At 40.1% G+C, this 20,229-nt stretch overlaps 1 protein-coding gene across 6 annotated transcripts in view; it reads left to right on the top strand.

The window, feature by feature from the left end:
• The window catches only part of NCOA1 (nuclear receptor coactivator 1), a 169,201-nt gene that overhangs the window by 142,854 nt on the left and 6,118 nt on the right, over positions 1 to 20,229 (top strand). For all 6 annotated transcript variants that reach the window (XM_059660396.1, XM_059660395.1, XM_059660400.1 and 3 more), the window contains 3 exons: positions 1,717 to 2,119; positions 11,641 to 11,815; positions 16,527 to 16,710. In XM_059660396.1, the coding sequence (XP_059516379.1) occupies positions 1,717 to 2,119; positions 11,641 to 11,815; positions 16,527 to 16,710 (762 nt within the window). The remainder of the gene's footprint in view (positions 1 to 1,716; positions 2,120 to 11,640; positions 11,816 to 16,526; positions 16,711 to 20,229) is intronic.

The raw sequence follows: 20,229 nt of genomic DNA, 5'->3' as shown, positions 1-20,229 counted from the left end.
GCTGTTCTGAATAGTGCTAGTAATAAGAAGCCGCGGCTATGAGACTGTATGAATGGTACCTGAAACCCGATCCAAACTGTGTCACATTGCTGAGTTATCTTAACTCTCTTGTGTTCTCAGGTCCGTCTGAGCATCAGCATTTTCTATTTTTTATTTATTTGAATGACCCTTATACATGAACACAGAGCCACTGGAACTTTAAACATAAAAAGAACTGGATAGCCTTCTAAGTGTTAACTAGATCTTAACTTCCACACATAGTTTATTATTTTTGCTTCAACCACTTTTTTGTTTCCTTAACCAAATTGACACAAACATTTGGGAGATGAAGGACTCTAAAGATGATTCAAACAAAATTCTTCTTTTCTCCATAAAATGGACCTAGATGGATTTGGGGCAAATACAGAAAGCCAACACTAACCAAAAGGATAAATACTGAGAGAAACTGCTGGTAAGCAGCAGATGTTGGCATCTTTATGGATCCAGATTTGGGTTTCTATGTCTTATAAATCTTGGGGTTAGTTCATGTAAGGGTAATTAGGTTGTAAGGAAACAAGACCCTATTATGGAATTAATTAACATAAAGATGATTTCTACCAGAATGTCTATATGTCACAGTTTGTTCTAGATTGGACTATATGTAATTGACAAGTTTAATTTTAATAGAGCCATATGCTTTAATCAGATCCTCAATCTGAATTGATATTTTCTGAGGAAGGCTTTATTGACATGCCATATTGCTTTGCAAATTAGACCAAAAAGTGATTTCAACCTAATGTTACCACTTCTTTCTTCATTCATAATATCATAGCTATTTAAAACACTCTAATACCTAGAGTAGTCTTATACTGCAACAATGAGATAAAATAGCTGGTTCCATTTATTTCTGTTTATTATCTTATTTCTAATTATTTTCCTTTTAAATGATAATTTATTAGTCATTGGATCCTGGGTTTCTGATTTTTTCCTCTTTTACTAGTAATGGTATTTGTAAGTTTTTTACTATAAAGATAATATATGTTCATTATAAATAATTTGGAAAATACTGAAAAGTATATAGAAAAATGTAAATCACCTATAATCACATTTTATTCATTTAAGTAAAGTGGAATAAATTATTTCCATGAGAAAAAGGGGAAACTGTAATTTTTTTGAAATAGAAAAGTAGAAATCTCCTAACAACCTAATGTCAGATAAGATGGAAGTCGTTAGAAACGGTAAAGATACAAATTATGAACAACAAATACATATCTATCAACAAGTGAATCTAAAAATCAAGTGAATAAATAATCTGATGAACAGAAAGAAAAAAAAAGATGGAAGTCGTTAGCACATTTCTTTCTCTCCTCTTTGGTTTTAATGTTTCTTTTAACCATTTTTTATGACTTATAATACTAATCAATGCGTATTTTCTTTGACTTTTCTCAGTTCTGTGTGACTTTTTTTGAGAATTTGCATTTAACCACTTTAACAGTCAATAATAGTGTTTTAGCATTTCTCAACTACCTTTAATCTATAAAATTTACTTAATTGTTTTTCTCTCCTATGATTATTACTTAAGAGTTTTTGTTCCCTTTCAGTTTTATTTTCCTCTGTATACTGATAATTGCTACATATTTTGTTGCCCCAAGCTACTAGACTTTATCTTGTAAGCTTTCCAAGATAGGTATAGGTTATAATTATTATAATAAGTGAAGAATTTTTCCTCCTTTGCAGCCACCCCTGAATGCCCAAATGTTGGCCCAGCGCCAGCGGGAGTTGTACAGCCAACAGCACCGACAGAGGCAGCTAATACAGCAGCAAAGAGCCATGCTCATGAGGCACCAAAGCTTTGGGAACAACCTCCCTCCCTCATCTGGACTGCCAGTTCAAATGGGGAACCCCCGTCTTCCTCAGGGTGCTCCGCAGCAATTCCCCTACCCACCAAACTATGGTACAAATCCAGGAACCCCGCCCGCTTCTACCAGCCCGTTTTCACAACTGGCAGTAAATCCTGAGGCAGCCTTGGCCAACCGCAGCAGCATGGTGAACAGAGGCATGGCCGGGAACATGGGAGGACAGTTTGGCACTGGAGTCAATCCTCAGATGCAGCAGAATGTCTTCCAGTATCCAGGATCAGGTATGAGGACCCCAACCAACATTGCTGCTTTCATAAGTACTGCACACAGGTCTCTTTCTATGTGTTTCAGTTTCGTGACATGAAAGCAGTGTGCTAAAGGAGAGAGACACATGGGGGTCAGGAGGTCCACGCTCCAGACTCACCTTTTGCCAGTAAACGCTTGAATGATTTGAGGCTTGTATCTCTTTTTGATAGCTAAGATTATTAAATTAGAAGATCCCATAAAGATGTGTCTACAAAGCACATTCTCTTATTTTCTTATGCCCTCTGATGGATCCCTATAAGAATCTAATGAAGGTCTTTTTTAGACAATGGATTTAAGTTCATTAACTCAAAATTTGGATACAGTTTCTTTAATTACGTTGAAAATTCTGATAGTTTACATAAGGATAAATAATTTTCACAAAGTATCTCAAAAGTCTCATTGGTATCACCACTCTTAGCTGCTTAGTTTGCAAGCTAGTCCTGCAATATTAGGCAACTCTCTGGCTTCCAAAAGGACTTTTCTTTTTGGATCTTTCATTTGCACAGTCTGTCCCTCATTCTCTTTGTCCTAGGTGGTGGTATCTTGTTTTACTTCTATCACCTTGACGTTCTGATAGGTAGTGGCAAAAAAACCCCATTTGATTGATCCACCAGGTTTAATCAGCCGTTAATGCAAAATTAATGGCAAACTTCTGAAAAAAATTGAAATTCCTTGATATTATAAGTGAAAGAAAAAGTAAATTTTAAGTCTGCTTAAACATGAATATCAATGAGAAGGTAGCTGTTTGACTTGAGTAAAATAGTGAAGTCATATAGAGATTTTTGACATGGCAGTATACTTATCAACTTTGACAGGCAAATTAATTTAGACTTTTCTTCCTTACAGCAACAAATGCTAAAATCCTTTGACTATTAATTAAGTGTCTAGGGAGACTTGTATCAGAGAGCGCCAGAATTCTCTAATACATTTTAATCAAAATTATGCACATCAGTTCCCTTGTCCTCAAGACAATGAAGTCATCTTTGGCTGGTTTGTTTCTCTGACACTATCTGTGTGGGCAGCAAAAGGATTGTAAATCCGTAGTGTCATTTTAAGATGTTCTGAACAGGAATGGCCTTCAAAAGAGTTTTATTTCTCATAATTTCTGCATGCAAAAAAATTGAAAAGCCTTTTTCACTTTACTTTAGCTTGCAGAGGGACTTCCTCCAACATTAGAAGACTTGTATAGTTACCTATTTACCCACTCCTCTTCTAAAATGGCAACCTAGCTGAAACAGCAAATAGATGCTTGGCCTTCATGATATTGATTGCAGAGCTGTAAACCAAAAGATTTATCTCATTTATTTGGAGGGGGACTAACTACCAGTAAGCCAAACATTAATAAATTCCCCCAAGGATTTTATTTCTCTTATAAAAATGGTACTTCTGCCATTTTCAGTCATGCTCTTTGATACCTCTTCTCTGGAAAGCTAATGAAGGAGAACTGTTTCAAAGCCACCTGGAAGGCAGTGCTTCTCAGCCCCAGTCCCGATGAAGTTAACAAGATTTCTTTCAGGGTTGTGGGTCTAGTTATTGATCTCTGGAATGTCAATATATAGAACACAGTGATTGAAGTAATGAGTTGGTGGACCTTTGTTCTTTATCAGGCAATATAACCGAATGTGTTGCCATCCACCATTGATGCTGTATCTAGTACCCGGATTTTTCTTCCAGCCCACCTTTTTTTTTTTTTAATATATTTTATTGATTTTTTACAGAGAGGAAGGGAGAGAGATAGAGAGTTAGAAACATCGATGAGAGAGAAACATCGACCAGCCGCCTCCTGCACATCTCCTACTGGGGATGTGCCCGCAACCCAGGTACATGCCCTTGACCGGAATCGAACCTGGGACCTCTCAGTCCACAGGCCGACGCTCTATCCACTGAGCCAAACCGGTTTTGGCCAGCCCACCTTTTGACTGACCAAAAAATACTTTTCATAAAGTAAGAATCTTACTTTGATAAAGCCAGCAGTCATACTCCAAACAAAACCCAGAAGCTGGGTACAATAGAGTAGAAGTTTCATCCAGTTGCAGACTGAAATAAATGGCAGAACTTTCAATTCTTCCATAAACTGCTTTAAAATAATAGGAGAAAGTGGCTTGTTTTTCTGGATAACATAAGAACACCTAACGATAAAATGTTTGTAATTTCTTCCACTGTTCTAAGGTGAAAGTTTGCCTCCAGTATGGTCAGCAGCCTGGTATAAGGCTTCAAGACCAGGCCTTGTATTAGTACAAGTTCTGGAAAAGTTCCAACCATTTCAAAGCAAGTCTTCTTAGCAGGGGGTTGGGGGGGCATCATATCCTATTTAATAAAAGAGAAACATGGTAATTAGCATACATCCGCTACCCTTCCCATTGGCTAATCAGGGTGATATGCAAATTAACTGCCAGCCAAGATGGCGGCCGGCAGCCAGGCAGCTTAAACTGAACATGAGGCTTGCTTGCTTCAGTGACGGAGGAAACCAACGTTCCCCGCCTGCCTTGCCGGACTCTGAGCTTGCAGTTTGAAACATAGTTACAAATATAGAAGCTAAACAAAACCGCAGAAACCTGCTTTCAGCGAGCCGGGATCTCAGAGCTGGAGTTGATACAATGTTTCGATTATAGAACACAAACAAACCAGATACCTGCTTTCAGCAACAGAGGCCTCAGAGCTGGAGTCAGAGCTAAAGCTTGCTCAGAATAAAAAAAAAAAGAAAAAGAGCAGTTGGGAGCTTCAGTCACCCGCCAGCCTGAAAACAGCCCTCAGCCCCTCACCCATACTGGCCAGGCACCCCAGGGGGGACCCCCACCCTGATCCAGGGCACCCTTCAGGGCAAACCAGCCGGCCCCCACCCATGCACCAGGCCTCTATCCTATACAGCAAAAGGGTAATATGCCTCCCAGCACCAGGATCAGTGGAGCCGCGAGGCTTCCTGGCACCGGGATCAGCGTGACAGGGGGCAGCGCCCAAACCCCCTGATCGCCCTGTGGTTCTGTGTGTGATAGGGGGCGGGGCCACAACCTCCCTATCGGCCCTGCTCTGTTCCTGACAGGGGAAGGCGCCCCAACCCCCTGATCAGCCCTGCTCTGTGCCTGATAGGGGGGAGCTCCCCAACCCCCTGATCGCCCTGCGGCTCTGTGTGTGACAGGGTGCGGCGCCCCAACCCCCTGATCGGCCCTGCTCTGTGCCTGATAGTGAGGAGCACCCCAACCCCCTGATCGCCCTGCGGCTCTGTGTGTGACAGCGTGTGGTGCCCCAACCCCCTGATCGGCCCTGCTCTGTGTGTGACAGGGTACGGGACCCCAACACCCCCCCCCCCACAGGCCCTGCTCTGTGTGTGACGGGGTAGAGCCATAACCTCCCCATCGGCCCTGCCCTGAGTGTGAGAGTGGCGGCGCCCCAACCCCCTGATCGGCCCTGCTCTGTGAGTGATAGAGGGCGGCGCCCCAACCCCCCCACCCCCACAGGCCCTGCTCTGTGTGTGATGGGGTAGAGCCATAACCTCCCCATCAGCCCTGCCCTGAGTGTGACAGTGGCGGCGCCCCAACCCCCTGATCCGCCCTGCTCTGTGTGTGACAGGGGGCGGTGCCCCAACTCCCCTATCGGCCCTACTCTGTGAGTGACGGGGGCGGCTCCCCAACCCCCTAATTGGTCCTGCTCTGTGCGTGACGGGATGGCACCGCAACCTCCCCATCAACCCTGCCTTGAGTGTGACAGGGGGCGGCACCCTAACTCCCCAATTGGCCCTGCTCTGAGCCCGACCAGGGGCTGCACCTAGGGATTGGGCCTGCCCTCTGCCACCCGGGAGCAGGCCTAAGCCAGCAGGTCGTTATCTCCCAAGCGGTCCCAGACTGCGAGAGGGCACAGGCCGGGCTGAGGGACCCCTCTCCCCCTCCCGAGTGCACAAATTTTTGTGCACTGGGCCTCTAGTGTTTTTATAAAGTTTTATTGGAATACAGCCATGCTCATATAGTTTACATTTTAACTACAGCTGGTTTCACACAGCAGAATTGTATAGTTGTTTCAGAAACCTTATTGCCTGCAAAATAAAAATATTTAATATCTGGCCCTTTGCAGAAAAAGTTTGCCGATCTCTGTTCATTGATGATGGTAAAGCCAAAAGATAAATACATTAACTTTGCTTTAGTCCTTTGCTTTGGCATCTTTCAGCTTAACATAGGCCCAACCAAAGTAACTGAAGGACATGTAGACAACAGTAATGGCAGAGTATGCTTCCTGTTATTTCTGGAAACAAATTTTTTTAGACTATTATGCTAAGAAGATGAGTGCACTAGAACAGAATTAGACTTTAAAAGTTTGTTTCATGCTAAGGCAATATTCTAAGTAAATATGAAGGATTTTAAAAAAACGTTGGACCCACTTCATGAATTCCTTGAAGCCCATCCGAGCTCCCTTCTGTGAACTACATAGTGAACGTGCTCCTCTCCCCACTCCTCCCAGTGATCTCATCAGCTCCTGTGGCTTCAGTGACCTCTTCATGCTGATGACTGTTCTCTATCTCTAAACCAGATCGCAGCTCTGTGTACAGCTGCCTACTGGACAAACATACTTCAATTTCCACCAACACCCCACACTCAACGTGTCCAAAGTTAGACTTACCAACTCCACTTCCCCTTCCCTCCACATCTGTGTCCCAGCTCTAACAAACGTCTCAAGCTCCAAGAAAGAGGACATACCTTGCTCTCTTTTTCTTCCAGGCTTATGTACATCTTATACCCTGTCTAAAATACCCCTCCCTTACTGTCTCATTCTGTTCCTTTCTTCTCTTAGAGGGGTCTCCTCTGGAAGCCTTCCCTGACACTCCCAATCATAAGCACTCACCACCCTGTCTTCCAGCCATTCGTTAACCTAGCTGCCTTTCTTTTTAAACAGCAAGTACCTCGAGTGAGCAAAGTGTGATATTTTAATATCTGTTTCTCAAGTACTTAGCATAGAGGTTGGGGTGGGTCTGGGAGTAGATGCTTAATGAATCTTCGAAGAAATTAATGAACAGAAGGATATATCTTAATTCTAGTTGCTGCCGCCAAATGGCTGTGATGCTGTTGATGGTCCAGCAGGGAGAATTAACATAGTCTAGGCAAAGATGGAATTGTAGACTTTAAACTAGATTGTCTGGTTCAAGGAATCCAAGGTCCAATGTAGAGGCCAAACTACGACTAGAACTCTAACCACCTCTCCAACTCATGATTGACAGGCTGGTTCTTTCTACTAAAACTAGGTCATCTGATAAGAAAGCCATGGGCAGTTAAGATGTGAGATAAGGCCAGAAAAAATGTCAGAAAGCATGGTAATGTACTTGCAGTCTCTTATTTATTGTTTCCTTTCACCCCACAGAGTAATATCCAGAATGTCATAAGTATCTCTTCCCCCTTACATATATAGTTTTTCTGAAAGAAAGTATTTTATCATAAATACGGTTTAAAAAGCATTAGAACAGACAAGTGTTTATTAAGGATCACAATCAAAACAGTTGAAATTTAAAATGGAGAACTAATGCAAAGCTAGTCAATATATATGGAGATGATTAACATGATAGGGGAGGGGAGAGAAACCCACCCTATAGAGTTATAAATAGAAAAAAAATAACTTTCTCTATTCTAAGTCAAAATTATTTATCAGAGATTAAATTACATGTGGAGGAAGCAGCAAGGAAAAATATGTAGCTTTATTTATATAATCTTTATGCAAAAAGGTAGATAAACATTTAGTAAAAGAAAAAAACTCAATAAAAACTGTAGGTTGCTTTACTTTAATAGAAAATTTAAAAGTGTAGCCTATTAGAAAACAAGTGAATAAATTAACTATATCTCTGACCAGATTAACCAAACAAAAAAAGAGAAAAAGGTCATTGTATTAACAATGACAGAATACAGACTATTATACAGGCATATACAATTATGTCTACAAAGAAACATTAAGAACATATAAGTATGCATATGATAAAATGATAGGGAAAGAAGCAAAAAAATTTATCCAAGATTTTATGGAGGAAGATTGAAGGGATTATATGAAATTATGGTAATCAGATTATAACATTCTTTTTTTTTCTGCCCCTGTATAACTTTCTCTACCTCAAAAGTATTTAACTCTGAAGTGTATTTGTCAGGGGGAAAAAAATACAATATGCTAACATAACAGAAAACGTAAAAAGAAATCCATTTTACTTTTTAAAACTGTTAATAGACTTTGACTTTTGGCCAACATAGGGTGACAAGGACTGGATTTATTCTCCTATTGAAACAAACAGAAAATCAAAGTATATGAAGCAAACAACAGTTCTCAAAGTTGTCCAGACTATGTGCAGGGAGAGGGACTCCACCAGCAATAAGTGGTGTCCCTGAGTTGAGGCAATGGAGCTGGGCACAGTATAAGAGAAGGAGCCATGTAGAGAGAGAACTATGGGGGATAGTTCTCTAAGAGGATTTCACTTAGATCTTCAGCTGAATACGTGGCTGTGGGTGTGTGTGTACATGCAAACCAAGGCCAGGGGAAAGCACCTGAAAAGATTAAAGGGAACAGTCTTTAATGTTCACACAGAGCCAATTCTTCTTCTCACCAGCTAGAATAGAAAATTCATAATTCATGGGGTGTCAAGCAGAATACTCAGGAGGGTTTTGCCTCAGTAATGAGCAAAACTGAATGAACTGTGTCTGCTTTTGTTTCTTTAGGCACAACACCCAAAAGAATTAAACTGTTTTCATGTAACAATGACCCCGACAAATGTCAAAACTATTTAAAGGGATTTTAAAAATTGAGCAACTAAGAAGGTAAAATTCATCATTTTTTAAAATTACCAGGCAAGCAAAGAACCAGGAAAATACAACCAATAATGAGGAGAAAAAATTAGTCCATCAAAACCAACCCAGAAATTACACTGGTGATAGAATTAATAGGGATGTTAAGACAATTATAAATTCTACATTTATTCTGTATGTTCAAGAAGTTAGAGGAAAGATTGAACATGTTAAATAAAGGTATGGAAGATATTTTTAAAATCCTAAATCAAACTTCTGCAGATGAAAACGACAGTGTCTTTGATGAAAAGTATACTGGATGAGATAAGAAGCAGACTGGAAGTTACAAAAGAAAAAATTAGTGAACTTGAAGATATAGTAATAGAAACTAGAGAAAAAAAGTTTGAAAAGATAGTAATTCATTTCAAATTGATCTTATAATTCAATGCAATCCCTATCAAAAAAACAGCTCTGGCTGGTTTGACTCAGTGGATAGAGTGCCAGCCTGTGGACTGAAGGGTGCCAGGTTGGATTCCGGTCAAGGGCACATGCCCAGATTGCAGGCTTGATCCCCAGTAGAGGGCATGCAGGAGGCAGCCAATCAATGATTCTCTCTCATCATTGATGTTTCTAACTCTCTCTCTCCTTCTCACTTCCTCTCTGAAATCCATAAAAATATATTTGGAAAAGAAAAAAGCAACAAACCTGGCTGGGTGGCTCAGTTGATTGGAGCATTGTCCCATACACCAAAAAGTTGTGGGTTTGATTCCTGGTCAGGGCACATTCCTAGGTATTGGGGTTTGGTCCCCGGTTGGGTGCATATAGGAGGTAACTAGTGTTTCTCTCACATGGGTGTTTCTCTCCCTTCCTATTTTTTTAAAAAAATATATTTTTATTTATTTCAGAGAGGAAGGGAGAGGGAGAGAGAGATAGAAACATCAATGATGAGAGAGAAATTGATTGGCTACCTCCTGCACACCCTCTACTGGGGATCAAGCCTGCAATCTGAGCATGTGCCCTTGACCAGAATCCAACCTGGTACCCTTCAGTTCGAAGGCTGACACTCTATATCCACTGAGCCAAATCAGGTAGGGCTCCCTTCCTCTTTCTCTAAAATCAGTAAGCATATTCTCGGGTGAGGATTAAAAAACAAAAAACAACCATGCTTTTTGGAGAAATTGACAAACTTCTGAAATTTATATGGAAATGCAAAGGGATAGCCAAGACAATTTTGAAAAGGAAGGACAAAGTTGGATGACTACTAGTTTCAAAAATTTTCATAAAGTTATAACAGTCAAGACAATGTGTTATTGGTACAAGTATAGACATACAGATCACTGCAACAGAATGATTGACTTTAACGGTAAATTGATTTTCAATAGTTAAATCAATAAGCATCTTGAATAAAAAAGAACAAACTACTGATAACTGCTTCAGAATGATTAAACATCAGAAATAGTATGCTAAGTGAAAGAAGCCAGACATGGAGCACCTCAGATGATTACATTTATATGTAACTAGAGGCCTGGTGCACGAATTCATGCATGGGTGGGGTCCCTCATCCTGGGCAGCGATTGAGGCCTATTGGGGGGCCGGCTGGCTGGCTGGAGGGACCCCTGGAGGTTGGCCAGCTGCCCCCCCATTGGGTCCTATCAGGGGCCGGCAGGCCAGGCGTAGGGGCCATGGACCATTGGCCATCCGGCCCACCCTCGATTGGTGTGGGGAAGGGGCCGCAGGTGGTTGGGGGACCAATTGGGGCCCGGATCATGATGGTTGGCTGCCGCAGTGCCCATCATAGCAACTGGTCATTCCAGTCATTCTGGTTGTTCTGCCGTTTAGGTTGCTGGGCTTTTATATATATAGATACCCAAAAAAGGGCAGATCTGTAGAGATAGAAAGGAGAGCAGTGGTTGCCTGAGGCTAGAGGTGGAAGCAGGATTGACTCTACACAGGCACAGCAAATATGGAGGTGATGAGAATGTGTAAACTGGATTGTGGTGATGTTTTCACAACTCAATAACTTTATTTAAATACATGAGTTGTGAAGTTCAATGGGTGAATTTGACACCATGTAGATTATATCTCAATAAAGTAAAGAATAAAAAAGCAGGAAAAGGAAGAAGAGCCCACAAAAATGACTGAGGAGGAATAGCCAACAAAACTCTCCTTTTTCATTTCACACGTGGGTTGTTCTTATCTTTGCTTTTTCAACTTATCTTTATTATACAAGTAATCTGTCATGTATGTTCATATAGGTTTTTTACACTTAAAAGTTTATGTAAGCAAAATAGAACAAAAAAGTCACATGTAATCCTGGTACGCAAATCAGCATGTTAGAATGGAAAACATTCTTCCAAACTTATTTTATGTTTCTTTACCTGTCTCTCTTTTTAAAAAAAATATATTTCTTTATTGATTTCAGAGAGGAAAGGAGAGGGAGAGAGAAATAGAAACATCAATGATGAGAGAGAATTACTGATCGGCTGCCTCCTGCACACCCCCTACTGGGGATTGAGCCCGCAACCCAGGCATGTGCCCTTGGCCGGAATCAAACCTGGGACCCTTCAGTCGCAGGCTGACGCTCTATCCACTGAGCCAAGCTGGCTGGGGCTACCTGTCTCTCTATACTGAAATTCCTTGGCTTATTTTTAAGAAACAAATGTTTACTCTATTGATTAGGTTATTTCTAAAGATCGTTGTAGGTTAATGAATTTATGATATATTCACATAAATTAATTTGTGTCAATTTGCAGGAATGGTTCCCCAAGGTGAGGCCAGCTTTGCCCCATCTCTGAGCCCTGGGAGCTCCATGGTGCCGATGCCAATCCCTCCTCCTCAGAGCTCTCTCCTCCAGCAAACTCCACCTGCTTCCGGGTACCAGTCACCAGACATGAAGGCCTGGCAGCAAGGAGCAATGGGAAACAACAAGTAAGGGGCAATTTTTATCTCCGACTGTCCCCAGTCCTCTGCAGCACATAAGAACAGCCATTCCTTCACAATCTAAATACATTATTATTGGCTACTGCAATTGGAAAATTCCAGGAACTGAATTTTATGTCATCAGCAAGAAAAATAATGATTTTTAAATCCTTTAAGTGATTCTTAGGTAAATTTATATGTTTACAGTAGAGAAAAGTGGTCTAACGGCCCCCAACCTTTTGTCCCACATCGCACACCTAGGGAATATGATCAATTCCCATTTGGACAGACTTCCCAGGGACAGATGTAGAAATGGGAACTTATAAAAAAAAGCATCTCTTTATATAAATGCTTAAATATCTTTAAAATCTATAGCAAGAATGGCAAAATGTTAGAATTCAATAGAGCTGAATTCAGACAGGTTGCACTCTTCTCAGTATTTTTTAAAGATTTCATAGTAACAAAGGTTTCAAGGCTTCTGGGTCATTCTGCCTTACCCAACTTTTTGATTCTAGTACTCAGTGGCCTCATCTTACCCATTTTGCTTAGCATTATCTCACTAAAGTCATTTTCCTCCAAATCCTGGCTGCTGAACTTTTCACACATCATTTGAATTTTTTAAGGGTTTTAATTTGGTTGTGTCTTGGTTCTAATGACAGGGAAACCATTTGATCTGACAGCATAATAAGTAAGGCGGTTAAAGTTTAAAACTCAAAGACTATATTCTCTGAAAGTTCACTGAAAGGTGAGAGAGGAAATCTTCTTGCCAGAGAATTATGTAGCTCTCAGAGAGGACTGTGTAAAAAACTATAGCTCTCAATGGGGACTGTGTGTAAATTAGGTAGAAATGGAACTAACATGCAAGAAGAATTTAGTCTCCTAATGTGTTCTAATCCCAGCTTCCTAAACCCTCTTAAGATTTCATGGTCCATCACTATAATTACTCCCTTAGAGGCACTCAGCTTGCTTGTCCAGCTCTCTCCCTTTCACACTGTGCCTAGCAAAGTGCTCCTAATGAAATCCAGCTTCAGCTCTTGCTCCATGTCTACCCTTACGCACTTAATGTGGCTGGAAGCAACACAGTCATGCTGACAGGTCTGTTCCCCCTTGACAGTTAAATTTGTTAAAAGACTATACTCTGTCACTTCCTCTCCTCTCATTCCCTGTTGAACCAATCAGACTGTTCATCCCTACCACTCCACCAAAAGTATTCTTGTCAAGGTCACTAATGTATTCTACGATGCCGGCTGCACTCAGTGGTCATGGTAGCACTTAACAGTGTCGAGCATTTACTCTTTCTTGACATTCTTTCTTCATTTGGTTTCTGGAACAACTTTCCTCCTCTTGAGAAATGTGACTCCCCTATTCTCTCCGTTTCCTCCTCTCCTTGACCTCCATTTGAGGGCCTCAGAGCTCCCTCTAGGACAGTGGTTCTCAACCTTCCTAATGCCGCGACCCTTGAATACAGTTCCTCATGTTGTGGTGACCCCCAACCATAAAATTGCTTGCGTTGCTACTTCATAACTGTCATTTTGCTACTGTTATGAATCGTAATGTAAATATCTGATATGCAGGATGACTTTTCATTGTTACAAATTGAACATAATTAAAGCATAGTGATGAATCACAAAAACAATATGTAATTATATATGTGTTTTCCGATGGTCTTAGGCGACCCCTGTGAAAGGGTCGTTCGACCCCCAAAGGGGTCGCGACCCACAGGTTGGCGACCCACAGGTTGAGTACCACTGCTCTAGGACCTCTTCCCCATATCTATTCCCTTGGTTATATCGTCCAATCTTACTGTCATACATGCCTATCACTATGCTATGACTCCCAAACACAAATCTCAGCCCAGACTTCTCCCCTGCGCACCGTACTGTATATACAACTGCCTAATCAACATCTCCACATGGAAGTCTCTTATACAGCATGATGGAGACTAAGGGGAGATTCTCCCCAAAACATGCTCCTCTCCTACTTTCCCCATCTCAGTAAGTAACTCAATTTTCCAGTTATGCAGGGGAACACCTTTTCTTCTTGTTACCTGTCCCACTTGTACACTTTGGTGCAAGTCACCATCGTCTTTTTCCTGGACCGTTGCAGTAGCCTCCTGCCTCCATGGTCCACCCTTGCTCACTACAGCAACCTTCAGCCAGAGTGATGCTTTTCAAACAGGAGGCCGTGTGTCAGGCAGTCCTTTATTCAGAACTCTCCAACTTACTCAACATACAATATAGGGCTAGAAAGCACCACTTAATCTTGCTCCTGGATGCTTCTCTGACCTCATCTGCTAATCTCATCACTCACCCTGCCACCCTGGCTTCTGTTTATTCTTCTGTTCCTCAGATGTGCCAAGTACATTGCAAACTCAGGACCTTTGCATTTTTAAAATCCCTCTGCCGGGATATTCTCTCAGTGGTCATGGTTTGCTGTCTCATACTTCATGTCTCTACTTAATGTCACCTTGTTAAACATAGATATTGAATGTCACCATAGTAAACTCCCCTGACCATGATTCCTAACACAACACCATTTCCCACCCCTGCTCCTTCCTTTCCCTTCTTCAGCGCTTAACACCTGACAGAGTGTGTATTAGTCTGTTTATTTATGGTCTGTCTCTCCCACTAAAATGTAAGTTTCCTAAGAGCAAGGACTGTTTTTGTTTACTCCTGTATATCTATCCTTTAGAACAAGTAAGCACTTAATATATGTTTCTCCAACGAATGAGTGCAGATTTCCTATTCCCACTTAAGTCACTTCTTGGGTTCAGACACAATGTGGACTTGAGTTTTGTTGTGCGTTAGCAGTTTTTGTGAACTTTGACTTTCCCATGTCATTTGAGAAAGAAAATAATTATCACCAACTCTTCAAACATTCACACTTGCTTATTTGGTTCATGTGTAGAAGCTCGTTAGTCAACACAGGCAGCATATGTTTTGTGGCCACACACTGTCCCTGTTGCACAGGGCAGGGATCACACGCAACGGGAGAATAGCTCCTGCTGTCAAGTCACCAAGGGTCTAGCTGGTGACAGGAGTAGGCAAAGAGAAGTAAAACACAAAACAAAGAATCGTTAAGTAGAATGTTGCATTCAGAGACAGTAAGATGTGATTCTTTTTCATTACCTCTCTGGTGGCAAGAGAAATAAAGAGTTAAAACAAATTTGTTTGTCCTGGAACTGGGCAGCCTTCCCTGTAACTCTAGTCACTGGGAGAGTCCTGGTGCTTATTAGCATTTTAAAGGCTAAGAAGGGCTGTTGTTTAACCCTTCGTTTCTCAGATTTATTTGACCAAGAACTCCTCCTTCCTGCTTGTTAGTACCTGTCCTCCCTGTGGAACCCACTTTAGGCCAAGTCTTAATTTTTCCCTGTTCACCTCATGATTTAGGGGCTACCAGCACCTGGTACTAGCTTAGGGAAGCTATGATGGCTGCCATGAGGCCAACTAGAAAAGCAGAGGAAGGGGTCCTTCGGGCATAAGACCTAAGGTGCCAGTGAACCCCATAGTCCATTCCAGGACCTGGAACAGTGACTGATGCCACAGAACAGTTGGTCTCCTTCCCAGGATGGGAGAAACTAAAATGGAACTATTGGCAGGCGCAATTTGAAAGAACTTAATATATAGTCCCACATAGAAATCTGACAAGAAATTAAATCCTAAGCTTTCTCCACTAAGTATGACATCATTGCAGTCCTTGAAAATTCTGCATGCATTAACTTACATAAGCCCCGAGCCTCCACAGTGGTGATTGATCTATTGGTTGACAAATGAGCGTTGTCTAAGGCAGAAATGTTCTCGTTGGAAAGTGAGCAGCAGCCTCATGGGTTTTTTTTTCTCACTTAGTTGTGGGGACACTGCCTCACAAGCATACACATTACACATAATTGTGCAGACATTAGTGGTTTACAGATGCATTATTGACCATTTCCTAGGCATATACTTTATTTTGAGCATTTGTGTTTTATGATTACTTGGGGAATATTTACTACTTTTCTTCAGACATGATGAACAGCCTGTTAATTTCAGTATGACCTTAATCTGCCAAAGCTATCCTGCTCCCCTCCCAAGAGCTAGCAAGGAATAGATAAGCCATTGATAGGGTAAATATTCTTTTAAATAAAATTTTCCATAATTAACATTAAACCAGGTAGCATTTTACAAAAAGCTCTTTGCAGCTTATTGTTTAACAATTGACAGATAATCATAAAACATTTGGTGTTTTGTAGAACTTATAAAAGACATACAATTCATATATTTTCCTTTAGATGTGTAGATCTGTATCACATAGAATTTTGGGGATTCACATATAAAGTTTCAAGTTCTATTCTATCTACTAATAGAAACTGGCTTAACATTTATGATCTTAGAATGATTTTGATGGTTAAATGGGTAAACTTCAGTTATCTAGAAGATTTACTTATGTGAAAAACTTCCTTTCTTAATTATGCAGTTAATTGGAGCTTATCAACTCTGATACTAGGCCAGATGACTGTAACTTAAAATGAGCTCTTTTTAGTTATTAAACCCCTGGGGCAGAATTGAGAATGCATCTGAATTATACTCAACCCTTACATATTGTAATAAGATAAAGCCTATGTATAACTTAAGAATGTAAAGTATTTTCTTTAGAATTCTGTCTAGTAATTAAGGAACAAAGTCCAGTCACATTCCATGTTCATGATCAGTGGATGTAATTGGGATTGTTTCTGAGTTAACAGTGTATTCAGTCAAGCCGTCCAGAACCAGCCCACGCCCGCACAGCCAGGAGTGTACAACAACATGAGCATCACTGTGTCCATGGCGGGTGGAAACACCAGTGTTCAGAATATGAACCCAATGATGGGCCAGATGCAGATGAGCTCTTTGCAGATGCCAGGAATGAACACTGTGTGCCCTGAGCAGGTAAGCGGCACAACTGGCACACTTGCTACACACACACCACACCATACCACACCACAAATTATTACTCTAAGGAAAGTCAGGTGTATTTATAGTTACTCATCAAAATAACCACGTCTCTTTATTCTTCCCCTCTATCTTTTGATAATTGCTATTCCTTAAGATATTCAATGGAAATTTTGACTGACCTTGTAAGATTTTAGTCTCAGGAGATTTTAGTGTTTCAGGTTTATTATAAAAAGTACATATAATACATTGGCTTGGAATTTACCCCTGTATGTTCTGAACATTTTAGTACTTGCTATGTGCAAAGATAGCTGTATAGGAGATAATATTAACAAGCTAGGGTTAAACAACATGAACAAAGTATCAGTTGAATAATAGGACAAAACAGCTGTGAAGAGATGGACCCCCCCCCCTAGAACCATACATATTATGTCAGATGAAGGGTATATACAATTGATTACTGAGAGTGTAAAGGAACAACATCCCTGTTAGGAAAAACTACATGGAAAATTTGTCTAAGAAAAGAGAATAGAAAAGAGCATTTAAGTCTGGTTGTCACAGACTAGGCAGGAATAGAGGTTGAGAAGCTTAATGAATGTTAAAGGGATATTTTATGTTATATTTAGAGCAGAATAAATGTGATAGGCATTTTAGAGGTATTGCAGGCCATCTAAATGTTTAGTTTGTCCTGGAGCCTCCTGAAGATTTTTAAAGAGAGAATTACTAAATTCAAAGTGATATTTAAGAAGATCATTGGTTACTATTCTCATTGGCAACTACAAAGTAGACCATGGTAAGTAGGCTTTGACCATGTAGCCATAATTTACAACAAATCTTAAAAAATATGTAAACACTGATTACCTTTTCTATAGAATTCCTTTCTGATACTAATTTTTTTAAAAGCCCTACTCCCCATGTATTATGTAGTAAGCCTAATGAAGTTAGCAGGGAGAAAAAACAACAACTTAGTGATCCATATTTTATAGCAAAATAAAAGAAAGAAATAGGGATTGTTTCTCATTCTTGTTATCTTGTTTTTATTCAGATATTAGAGTTATTCACTATTTACAGTATATTAAAACAAAATAATAAAAAATATAATGAATTAGGTTAAAGAACATACATTTAAATGTATTTTTTATGTGGTGAGTTTTGCTTTTTTATTCAATTTCATATTCTCTGCCTTTTCATTGAAGTGGTTAGCTCATTTACATTTAATGTGATTATTGATATGATTGGATTTAAAAGTCTCACTTTTATTCTTTTTGTTCCATTCTTGCCTTTTTAAACATTTAATTGAATATTTAAATTCATTTTATCTCCTTTGTTGGCTATATATATATATATTTATCTTTACCTTATCATCATCTGCCTTACGTGATACTTCATGACCTCATGTATAATATAAGAACTTCACAAAAGGTTATTTCCTTTCTCCCTCCTATGCTATTGTCACATATACTATGCCTACATACCCCACAAAATATTGTTAGTACTTTTACTTTAAACAGTCAAGTATATTTTCTAAAAATTTAAATAAAAATTCTTTTATATTTGCCCATGTAGTTATTTCTAGTGTTCTTCATTCCTTTGTGTAGATCCCAATTTCCATCTGGTATCATATCTCTTCTGCCTGAAGGTCTTTACTTAACACTTTTTATAGTGTAGGTTTGCAGGTGATGAATTCTTTCAGCTTTTATATGTGTGAGAAGTTTTTGTTTCACCTTCGTCTTTGAAAATTATTTTCCCTGAGTTTTGGGTTGGCAGTTTTAGCTTTCAGTGCTTTAAAGATGTTGCTCAGTTTTTCTGACAAGATAACCGCTGTCATTTAGTCTTCATTCTTCTGCACATGTTGATTTTTCCCCCTTAAGGCTGCTTTTAAGATTATTCATTCACTTTATTCCTGGTTTTAAGCAATTTGATCATGATATTCTTTAACGTGATTTTATTCATGGTTCTCGTGCCTGGTTGGGCTTCAGTGAGCTTCTTGATGTATGAATGTGTAGTTTTCATAAAATTTGGGAAAATGTTGGACATTATTTCTTCCAATATTTTGCCTGTCTACTAGGCCTCCACCCCGCATTCAGAGACTCCAGTTACACATGTAGTAGGCCACTGGGAGTTAGCCCACAGCTCACTGGTTCTCTGGGTCTGGGGGATTGGAGGTTTGGGGAGTGGTGTGAGGTCAGCCATTTTTTTCTCTATGTGTTTCACTTTGGATCGTTTGTGTTGTTATAGCTTCAGGTTCACTGAATCTTTTCTTTTACAGTGTTTGACCTGTTCATTTTATCCAATACATTTTTCATCGCAGACATTGATCTTCATCTCTAGAAGTTCAGCGTGGACCTTTTTGTATCTTGCATATCTCTAACATGTTCAGTCTTTTCTCTCTCTTCTTGAACATATGGAATCTGATTATTATAATAACTGTCTTAATATTCTCACCTATCAGTTCTATCATATGCATCATTTTGGGGTTGGTTTCAATTGGTTGACCTTATTTTTCATTATAGGTCATATTATTCTGCTACTTTGCATGCCTGGTCATTTTTTATTGGATGCTAGACATGAATTGTACCTTGTTAATATTCCTATAAATATTCTTGAGCTTTGTTTTTGGAAGTGGTTAAGTTACTTGAAAACAGTTTGATCATTTCCTGTTTTTTTCTTTGGTGACCACAACTATGTGTATTATAGGGCTAATTTTACCCTAGTATTGAGGCAAATCCTACTTGATAATACATGAATTATAATGTTTTCCACTCTGGCTAGTGGGTTCAAGACATATTCCCACATCCTTGTGATCTTTGGGAATTATTCCATGAAAATCTTTTCAGATGAATCTTTTCTCTTCTTTGGGTAGTTCCCTGACACCTATTAGCTGATCAGTACTAAGCTGTAGACTCCAGGGGATCTGCAGATCTTCAGAGCTTTCTCTCTGTGTAGCTCTCTCATCAGATATTCTGCCCTGTGAATTCCAGCTGCCTTGGCCATCTCAGACTTCCAGCTGCATCTTCTCAACTCAGGAAGTCTGCCAGGCTCTGCCTGGGTTCCCTGTCCCCATGCTAAGCCTGAAACTTCAGTCTAGGCAGTAGGCTGGGGTAATCACAGGACTCGCCTCAATTGTTTCCCAACTCTTAGGAGTAACTTTCTTTCATTGCCTTTGTCCATTGTCTTGAGTGTCTTCATTTTATATATGTTGTCCAATTTTTTAATTGATTCAGGCAGAGGATAAATCTGATCCCTGTTACTGAATCTTGACTGGAAGTGGAAGTCTTTTGCAATTAACTTTTCATTGAAGTATCATATATAAGAATATAGAAAAAGTATACAACTAGATAAATTGTCACAAACTGAGCACACGGTTATAACTGCCAGCCAGGTCAACATTGCCAGCACCCAGAGCTTCTCCTCCTCTCCCTTCCACATCACTCTCCGCCCCTACAAAGGGGACCACTGTCCTCACTTCTAACAACGTAGACGATTGCTAAGCTCTGTATGTCTGCGGTCCTGTTA

This window comes from Myotis daubentonii, chromosome 12, assembly GCF_963259705.1.
Source record: "Myotis daubentonii chromosome 12, mMyoDau2.1, whole genome shotgun sequence".
NCBI classification, from domain to species: Eukaryota; Metazoa; Chordata; class Mammalia; order Chiroptera; family Vespertilionidae; genus Myotis; species Myotis daubentonii.
This window is presented reverse-complemented; position numbering and strand designations above follow the sequence as displayed.